Here is a 10427-nt window from a genome sequence, read left to right as displayed (position 1 = left end):
TCCGGTTCCAGGGGATCTAGCCTCTCTGTGGGCACCAGGCACTAGTCACGTGTTGTACTGGCATACTGTGTGCAAGCGAGACACTCACTAAAATAAAATAATAATTCAAAAAGGAGAGAGATGTCTTACCATACGGCTATAACTGTGACTTGCCATTCTAGAATGGCAGAGATACACTTAAATGTTCAACGTCCTTTGTCATCAGGGAAATGCAAATCAAAACAATGCTGAGATTTTACCTTACACCCATCAGAAAGGCTAAGATAAAAAACTCAAGTGACAATACATGCTGGAGAGTATGTGGAGAAAGGGGAACCCTCCTCCACTGCTGGTGGGAATGTAAACTTGTACAACCACTTTGGAAATCAATATGGTGCTTTCTCAGACAATTAGGAATAGTGCTACCTCAAGATCCAACTATACCGCTCCTAGGCATATATCCAAAAGATGCTCAAGTACACAACAAGGATATTTGCTCAGCCATGTTGGTAGCAGCTTTATTCGTAATAGCCAGAACCTGGAAACAACTCAGATATCCCTCGGTTGAGGAATGGATACAGAAATTGTGGTTCATTTACACAATGCAATACTACTCAGCAATTAAAAACAAGGAAATCATGAAATATGCAGGCAAATGGTAGGAACTAGAAAAGATCATCCTGAGCAAGGTATCCCAGAAGCAGAAAGACACACATGGTATATACTCACTTATATGTGGATATTAGGCGTATAATATAGGATAAATTAAAATCTGTACACCTAAAGAATCTAGGCAAGAAAGAGGACCCTGGGTAAGATGATCAATCCTCACTCAGAAAGGCAAACAGGATGGGCATAGGAAGAGGGAAAAAACAAGGAATAGGACAGGAGCCTACCACAGAGGGCCTCTGAAAGACTCCCCCACCCCCACCCCAGCAATGTATCAAAGCAGATGCTGAGGCTCATAACTAAATTTTGGGCAGAGTACAGGGAATCTTATGAAAGAAGGGGGAAATAGAAAGACCTGGAGGGGACAGGAGCTCCAAAAGGAGAGCAACAGAACCAAAAATCTGGGCCCAGGGGTCTTTTCTGAGACTGATACTCCAACCAAGGACCATGCGTGGAGATAACCTAGAACCCTGAACAGATGTAGCCCATGGCAGCTCAGTCTCCAAGTGGGTCCCCTAAGAAGGAGAACAGGACCTGTCTCTGACAGGAACTCAGTGGCTGGCTCTTTGATCACTTCCTCCTGAGGGGGGAACAGCCTCACCAGGCTACAGGGGAAGACAATGCAGCCAGTCCTGGTGAGACCTGATAGGCTAGGGTCAGAGGGAAGGGGAGGAAGTCCCCTATCAGTGTACTGTGGGAGGGGCATGGAGGGGCATGGGAGAAGAGGGAGTGAGGGTGAGATTGGAAGGGAATGAGGGAAAGGGCTAGCTACAGCTGGGATACAAAGTTAATAAATTGTAATAAATATTTAAAAATTAAAATTAAAAAAGAAAGAGGGCATAACAGTACAAACTTCCTCATACTTATTCTACAGTTATTCAAAAGAATACATCAAAAGCACCATGGCTTTGTGGAAAGACAGACAGTGGCAATACTGGCATTGACACCTCAAGGGGAGAGAATTCTTGACTGTGTGAGTCTTCTTTGGCCTTTGGCCAGTCCAACTCAAATCATACATTACTATATGTCCCTATTGGATAGTACAGGGCTAGAAAGATGGCTCAGCCATTAGGAGCACTGGCTACTCTTCCAGAGAATCCAGATTCAATTCCCAGACATGGCAGCTCTCAACTCTCTGTAATTCCAGTTCCAAGGGAATCTGACATCTTTACACAGATGTATGTGCAAGCCAAACACCAATGCACATAAAATAAAAATAAATTAATTATTTTTAATGTGATAGTGCCTGGAAATATGTCATGTTCCTCAGGTCTTGGAACTTTCCAGATTGCCCTAGGGTCCAACTTTGCCCTAAGTTCCTCAAGGCTTGGAAGCATTGCTCAGGACACCTCCAAACCTGACAAAAAGGATCCCACCTATAAGTCAGGGTTCCTTCTCATGTCCACTAAGCAACCACATTCAGCATCCAAGGACAGTAGAGATATCTCTGTATGACCCATGAGATTCATTCTCAGGGAAACAAGAATATTTCACTCTCAAGCTGTAAGATACAACAGGACCGTCACCACAGTCTACTTTTGACACTTTATTGCTACCCAGAAAACCTCTGAAACACATTTTAATAAATATTTTTATTTTAGGTAGTAGCTTTTTTCGCTAATAATATCCATACACACACACACAAAAAAAAAAAAAAAGGAATGATTCTTAAAAATTGCAAGAATGAAAACACAGTACCCTGTGTGGTTCGTAGCTTGAAAGTCCTTCCACAATTTTCCCATTCTTTCCTAATATTAAGCAGATGTAATAAAAATTATTTTAGTATTAGAAAGCACGATAGTATCTGGCTGTTTAAAGTGTTTGCCTCCCAGTGTCTGATTTTCATTCAGTTATGTGCTCCCCAGGATAAACCCAGACCTTCAGCTGCATGGGTTGGGCTGTCTTCAACACTGCAGTCAGGAGTGGCGGTTGTTCAGGCCTTTGCTCCCAGTGCTGCAGAAGCAGAGGCAGAGGCAGAATACACAGCCTGGGATACACTGGGTGCTTCAGGAGAGTCTATGCAGCACAGAGACCCATGTGAGTGGCAGGAGGACCTCTACATTACAAATCGTATGGAATACAAAATGTGAGGTTCAAGACTAACACTTAGACCCAAAGACTTTCTTTAGTTATTATTACTGCTGTTTGTCAGCCACAGATCTTAGCACTGTGGCAACCAATCTACATTCAATTCACTGGTTATACGGAAAAGGGGGACCTTTTGGTGATCTGCTCTCCAGGAAGCCTTCTAGCCCTGTGCTAGGAGTAAAAGAAAAGGATGGAAACTTTAATTTAAAGGAAGATTCCCCCCACCTCCCGGAACATAAAGTTATGGCATAGAATTCAGTTCAAAAGAAGCCTGTGATATTTTCCTTCCCATAAAAAAGGAAGCAAATCACTGAATGCAATATGAACTTCCTGAAAATGCATCAGCTGATAAAGCAGGATTGAGGTTCAAGGACACATTCCATGCCTAATCTTCATTTTACAACTTCTGGAGATAAATTTTCCTTAGCACTAAAATCTTTCAAAGACAGCCTTTCCAGCAAAACTATTTGTTAGAAGTGTACCATAAACTGGCCAGATGCCTCCTAAGACATGGGCTGTGATTGAAAAGCAAAAGAAGGATGGATCTATCTCCTGTGTTCAAAACATGAGTTTTCTATGTACTTCTGTGAAACGGCTACATCCAAAGCAATTCTCCAGTTATTGTATGGGTTAATTAGCTTCCCCAAAGCGCTTTTCTTCTCCCAGAATATAGTTTATATTTGGGGAGAATTTGGCAGAGCTTCAGTTACAGCCTAACTGATTTGTTCAGTGGGATCCAACCCTCAGTCAGTCACTTTTCTCCACAAATTTGTCCCTTAATGTTTATAAGCAGAGATAGATACAAAATTCAAGAGTAAAAAAATATTATTAACTTTCTTTTTTCAGAATTTGGCATCAAGATACCTAAACAGCAGCCTTCTTCCCATAGTATTTCCAAACTGGTGGCTATTTCTTGCAAAAATTCAGAAATCTCTCAAGCCTCATTATCAGTCCTCAGCCCTTCCCAACACGGGTATATCACCAGGAGACAAATGGGCAAGAAACTTAATTATTGCTTACATTGCTATAAAGAAAAATTAATTGCAGTCATAAAAACTTGGTTCTGATAAAAGACTAGCTTTGCTCCCTTCCAGAAACTGTTAGTTTTAAGTTTCCAACATTGAGAAAAACAACACAGAAAAAAAACAGCAGCAGTCTTCAGAGGAACCTGCTTGCTGATATTGTCTCTACCCCCACCACCAGCAAAAAAACAAAAACAATCAAACAAACAAACAAAAAGTCGGGGAAAGGACAAAAGGAGTGGGGCTCTGCAAATGAAAATAAAATTGCCACAGTTCAGCAATCTGGTATGTAATAAGTCTGTGATCAATATTCTTATTCATCACCTCATTATGCAAATAAAGACTTGTGGCCATTTTGCAAATGTCTCAGTTGTTACACACACACACACACACACACACACCACAAAATGCTGGCCCATGCTCATATAGCTCTTTAGTCTAAAAGTTACTAACTTCTGTGTTGGTGAAACTGAGCATAGGGGTGACTGGGCGAAAGAAAGGTCACTCTGGAAATCAGCAGAGAAGCTTCTCCCAAGCTTGTTGGGTGTTCTCTTGGTGCTGCCTGTGTTGTGGTCCGGGCTCATTTCTGCACGAAGACAAAGGCAACTTCACTTGATATTTCTGTCATCCCTGTGGTGGGAAGAGTCCTTTCCCGGTTTATAACATCCGTCAGTCTTGCAATAAATCTTGAGAGTGGATATGGTCACTTAAGTCTCCACCTGCACAAACAACAGAAAATAAGAGCTCATAAATCTCTACACTGGTGATTAACAAATTTTGGATCCTCAGGAAAGATATTATGGGGGAGGGGAAACAGTTCACTAATTCATTAATAAGGACTGATTTGCTGACAATCTGTTTAGTTTACAGCATAGGGCAAAAGCAAACAGATCTCTGCTAACAAAACAAAACGTTAGAGGTTAGTGAATTCCCAGCGGAGCCTGGATTACAGACCCATATCTGTGTGCAGTAGACAGGCTTAGACTCTGAAGCAGACGCTGAGCTGAGAGCTGCTCTTACCTCTCGCTCCTGCCTCCATACTCAGTGTCTAATTGTAAGACAAGAAAATCTGACAGTGGGGGAAAAAAAGACCCATCTCTTTGTCTCCCTGGTTTTTTGGCATGCATTTTATTCAGTCCTTGTGTTCCATTTCCCTTCAGCTTTTCTTCTTACCCTACAGAAGATCATCACATTCCCTGAGAAACACGGTCCTAGTTGGAGTTAAAGAAAGAAAAAGGTCCTTTCAATAAGCCATGGTCCTGCTGGATATTTTATTAAGCCAGCTTTCCCTGAGGAGCCCTAGTAGCCAAGAGGGAGAAGAGAAAGACAGCAGCACCAGAAGGAAATTTGTCATTATTATTATTTTTTAACAAAAGGTGTCAGGCAAAGAGATGTCCGTGAGCTGCAGACTCTTTAAGGCCTGAGGAATGAATTTCTGGCAAGAAATTGCTTGAAGGTTTTTATCTCACTGGGAAATGAGTCTCAGCTAGCAAAATATGTTCCACAGATCCATATGACCTCTCTCAACCCCTGCCTATCCCCAGTCAACTGTGTGTTTGTGTGTGTGTCCTCAATGGTCAAGCATGTTCCTGGCACTTTCAAAGTGACTGGATATTAATGGTTTTTCTTTTTCTTATTTTCCCTTCTTCCCTCCCTCTTCCTTCCCTTCTTCCCTCCTTCCCATAATTTCTCCTCAGCACCACAAAGATTATATAAAACACGTCCTTTACCAATTTAACTCAAGTAAATTTTTAGCAGCAAAACGCATCTGGGGAAAAAAAAAATGTGGCTCAGTGATCCGCATTTGCTTTTCAAACGTTTGGTTCGGTAAAGTAAGACTGTCTTCATGCTGACCGATAAGACTGCTGATATTACCCAGTACAAGGTAAGGCAGTCTTGGAAAACCCCGTGGTCTTCTGCGGAATTAACCAGGGGCCTCTGGATTTTGATTGTTATTTCTTGGTAGGAGGAGAGACTTGGAGATGCTTTAGCGGAAAGCATCCCACTGAGAGCAAAGGGTCTGGCCATTTCTCGGAGATTCTCAGTGACAATCAGTTGGGATTCCATGGGAGGAAAGGTGGCCTTAGGAGATGAACACAGGCAAGAGCTCTTTGAGTAAGACTTGTTCCTCCTTGGCCTGGGCCAGAATGGGCCAGTTTGTTGCAGTGGTTTGCTGGAAACCCGGGTCTGTGCGTGAGAGTCTCTAGCGCTTCTGAAAGGGGTCTAAGGAAGTGTGCTGGGCCTAGCAGGCCCCTCCCCTGGGCTGCCTGGATCCGCCTCTCTATTCCCCAGATAAATTCCTAGTGTCCACCAAATTCCTCAGCGCTTTCTCGCTCTCCATTAAGGCCAGAACTCCGGGGGTGGGGAAACAGAGCCCTGGTTTCCCCGCCGCACCATATCTGGTGGTCGTTTCCACAGCTCTGCGAAGGGGAACCTGTGAAAGCAAGCTGCCAGATCCCACCTCGAAGCCCCAACAGCTCCCTAAGTTTCGAGACCCTTTAGTTTCAGCGTCTCTCTCCCTCCCTCCCTCCCTCCACCCCGCCTCTAAACATGTCCACGGGCTCCCTCAGCGATGTAGAAGACCTTCAGGAGGTAGAGATGCTGGAATGTGACACCCTGAAGGCGGACTCCAGCAAGGAGTTCGTGACTTCCAACGAGAGCAACGAAGAGGGCTCTAACTGCGAGAACGGGTCTCCACAGAAGGGTCGCGGCGGCCTGGGCAAGAGGAGGAAGGCGCCCACCAAGAAGAGCCCCCTGAGCGGGGTCAGCCAGGAGGGGAAGCAGGTCCAGCGCAACGCGGCCAACGCGCGCGAGCGGGCCCGCATGCGAGTCCTGAGCAAGGCCTTCTCCAGGCTCAAGACCACCCTGCCCTGGGTGCCCCCGGACACCAAGCTCTCCAAGCTGGACACGCTTCGGCTGGCTTCCAGCTACATCGCGCACTTGAGGCAGATCCTGGCCAACGACAAGTACGAAAACGGCTACATTCACCCGGTCAACCTGGTGAGTCCTCCCGCGCCGCTGGCTTGGCCTAGGGACGCGGGCGAGCGCGTGCCACCTTGGCCACCGCCGGCCTAGCACCTCTGGGGACCTGTGCGCAGGCTCCACGCCGTGCCCTGGCTCTCTGCACTGAGCGCCGCACGAACCCGCCAGTGATTTGTGCCAGGCTTTGACGTGGCACCCCATTAAGGGATTTCCGAGGGTATTCGGTTTACAAAGACGAGGGATCCCCCGCGTAAGGTGCCAGCGCCATTTCCGCTGTCGTGAAACTGACAAGAGGCTGGGCACCCAGAAGACATCTCACTGTACCTTCCTCCTTTAGCTAAGAGCTAAACATCCAACTCCGCTCTGTCCCCAGGTATAGCTAGGACCATTAAATACAGACGTATTTATGCCTTCCACCTCCATAACTGTCCATGCAAATCCCCCACCCCACCCCCACCCCCGCCGGCTACCTAGATATTCTGTGCTTGGCTAAGTAGATAACCATTTTTAAATCCCAGAAATTCCAGCCACTGTCAACGTAATCAGTGAATCCGCTCAAGTCTCAGTATACTGGATAATGTCACAGCTACGGGTCCTACCAGTCACAATGAAGAGACGCTGACTCCCGCCACCCAGCCTAATTTTCGAAAAACAAATACTGGTTACTGAACCGATTTTCTCAGAGAGTTTTACTGTTTAGGTTTTTTTTTTTAAAAAAAACTTCCTCTTTCGTTTGATTTTACTTTAAACGGTTCAAGCTCTAAAGAAAAACACCACCTTACTTGGACTTTGTTTACATATGATAAGAATTAGCTAACCCTCTGGCCAGCACTTACACAGAGGCTAGAATTGTCTTCTCCCTCAGCTGGTCTCAGGAATTGGGGGAGGACGCGCTAAAACACACTTTACTCAAAAAAAAAAAAGAAAAAGAAAAAAAATCCTTCCAAATAAAAGTTTATTTTTTTAGTGTGATGAGTAGCCTTTTTTTTTTTTTTACTATCTAAAACTAGGATGAGATTATCGACTAGAACACTTACAATCGGTGCTACCTTCATCTTTAAATCTATATATAAAAAAACCTTAAATGTGTTTTATTCTTTAACAGCCCAGAGAAAGGAAGAAAGGAACGAGGCCAGTTTTGCTTTCTCACTAGCAGAGAGATCTTAAATAAAATGTCCCTGTGCCTTTTATTAGCACATACCCTTCAGGGATACTACTAACTTAAATTTGTGTTCACAGGGAGATGGCACAGGGAGAAAGATGGAAGTCAGTAAAGGCCCGGCAGGACACTGGGCCTCAGTAGACGCACCGGGTCCTCAGGCCACGGTCCTTCCCTTTCGACCTCCTCAGACCCTTACAGCCGCTGCCTCCAGGCTCTGCCCAGGCTTATTCTTAGGGCTCCACTTAGAACCCAGAGTGAGACCTGTTTTTGCTCTTGTCCTAAAAGCCCACCACCACCACCCCCTGGGGCCGTTTGGGCATTCCTTCCAGGCACCAAGACACCCAGTACAGTACAGAACCCTGGCCCCTCTGCTCCTAGCCTGCCCTAGACGCCTCCCGTAGTAACGGACCACTCCCCCTGCCCAAGTCCGCTCACCTCCTCCACGCTCTTCTCCCTTGCAGACCTGGCCCTTTATGGTGGCCGGCAAGCCCGAGAGTGACCTGAAGGAAGTGGTGACCGCGAGCCGCCTGTGTGGAACCACGGCGTCCTGACCTTGGAGCTGCGAGTCTGGGAACCGTGCGCTCCGGGGGGCAGCGGGCCGGCGAGGGTGACGACCCCTGCCCTCCCCGCCCCGTCTCTGCTGCCGCCGCCATGCAACGCTCCTCTCCCCATCCCGCCCTGCGAGAACACTTACCGCGACGAGGAGATTTGTTTCCAAACCAAAAAACGACCAACTGTACTTAACGGATTCCCGTCTATTTAACGTGATTAACTTCTGCCATGACTGACTGCGAGCCTGGCTGGTCCAAGTGCAATACGTAATTATATATTATATATATAAATAGATGATAAGAGCCTATCAATGTGTATCTTTTGTACAATATGTTGTAAAGTGTAGATCATAGAATAGCTGACTTTGACAGTCACATTTATAAAATAAGTCACCCAAAGAAATATATTTTTTTCAAGCAGGTTTTGCTACTTCCGAAAATAAATCTTTCTTTATATTACTAAAAAGCTTGGGCAATTGGTGTGGTTTCTTCTAACAACCGGTGAATTACAGTGGAGACTATGGGGATCCTTAATGATAAAAACAAAAACTCGTTTTAACATTTAGTCCAAACTTCTAGTAAAAGATTAACTTTGATTCCAACTAGGAAAAAGGCAAGCCGTGTTTTCTACTGAAAACCTTAAGAGTTCTTCCCAGTTATTTTAAATCCATTAAAAATATTAGAACTGTAAGTAGGGAATTAGAAAAATTACAGTTATCCAGTCACACAGACCCAAAGACAACTAAAATAATAATAATAATAGTAATAGTAATAAAAAGAAAGAAAGAAAAATCTGATTCTCCACTATTTTACAATGTGGCTATTCTGGGGATCCGGAAAGCAAACGACGAAAGTTTTATAACTTTCCATATGCTGCTGTGATTTAAAAACAACAAAACAAACAAACAAACGAACAAACGAAAAACCGCTGCTGGCGAAACAGCGACGAAGGGACTGGAGCTACCTGTGAATTCTAAATGCAGCAAGAGATTTTGCCTGTTACTAATAATTAATGAATCGCCACACTGAACGCACAGGCCTGGTTTTCGGGTGCGGGTACCCCCGTGCGTTAAGCTGCGGCCAAGACTTCCGGCGGGCGGGCTCTTAACTTAAACAAGTCCCAGGCTGAGGAAGAGCTCAGAGGGGAAGATTAAGTTGAGATAAACAGAGAGGCTAGGCGGAGGAGCCTGGGAGCCCGCAGCCGCTGCCCCAGCGCGGCCCGCCGCGGCGATGCGCCAGATGCCACCGCGGCTGTTTAATGTTCGGGGTTATGACCGCAGTGTTTACAAGACGCCCTCGGTTATTTATACTGCGATCCTCTCCGAGGCCTTGAAACTTCCGCTTCGCTCGCTCTTTCTTTTCGACGCCCCCACGCCCACCCCCCTTCACTTCTTAGCTGGTTTTGGTACCTGGTGAAGATAACTTCTGCGCCAACCTTAGAGACCACGCGGGCGCGGAGCCTTCGGCCAGGTCTTCCTAAAAACGCCCATCTCCCGGTGGGAAACCACCGAGCCCTGGGTGCAAAAGCTCCACCGTCTCCTTACTCCTCGCCCGGGCTTCACTTGCCTTGGAGGACGTTTCAAGGCGCCCCGCGACGCCTCTGACCCACCCCAACTTGACTTTCCAGAGCTCAGTTCCAACTCTAGGCCGCGCCACCTGCCTCAGGCCACAATCACAGGAGCCTTCCCTACAGCCTAAGACGTGGGGCCCCCGCCAGGACCTACCCGGAGATTCTGAGGGAAGGATGGTTGGTGTGCCAACATGAATCAGTTTGCGGTTAGCCCAGCAACCCCCCTCCCTCCAATCTCTAGTCACGTTTTTGTTTTTGTTTTTAGTATTTGTTCATCCTACTTATAATATGAAGCCTTACCTTCAGGAGAAAGGTTATGGGAGACCGAAATCCTAGCTCCCCACACGGCTGTTTCCTCGGAGGAACAGTCCCTCTTTTCTCTTCCTTACAAATAAAGGTGATTA

The 10427-nt window shown here is 45.9% G+C and overlaps 1 protein-coding gene across 1 annotated transcript; it reads left to right on the top strand.

The window, feature by feature from the left end:
• Nucleotides 1-6031: 6031 nt before the first annotated feature.
• On the top strand, nucleotides 6032-8913 carry Tcf21 (transcription factor 21). The gene is made up of 2 exons (XM_055599387.1): nucleotides 6032-6758; nucleotides 8364-8913. Exons 1-2 carry the CDS (start codon nucleotides 6309-6311, stop codon nucleotides 8451-8453), a joined length of 540 nt encoding a protein of 179 aa, XP_055455362.1. The 5' UTR covers nucleotides 6032-6308; the 3' UTR covers nucleotides 8454-8913.
• The last annotated feature ends 1514 nt before the right edge of the window (nucleotides 8914-10427 follow it).

This window comes from Psammomys obesus, unplaced genomic scaffold (genome assembly GCF_907164565.1).
Source record: "Psammomys obesus unplaced genomic scaffold, mPsaObe1.curated_primary_1811, whole genome shotgun sequence".
Taxonomy (NCBI): Eukaryota; Metazoa; Chordata; class Mammalia; order Rodentia; family Muridae; genus Psammomys; species Psammomys obesus.
The sequence above is the reverse complement of the archived record's forward strand: the minus strand, read 5'-3'. Positions and strand labels throughout refer to the sequence as shown.

Coding starts and splice junctions, on each gene's coding strand:
- Tcf21 (XM_055599387.1), top strand. CDS start 6,309: ATGTCCACGGGCTCCCTCAGCGATGTAGAAGACCTTCAGGAGGTAGAG. Junction 6,759..8,363: donor ACATTCACCCGGTCAACCTG/GTGAGTCCTCCC, acceptor TCTCCCTTGCAG/ACCTGGCCCTTTATGGTGGC.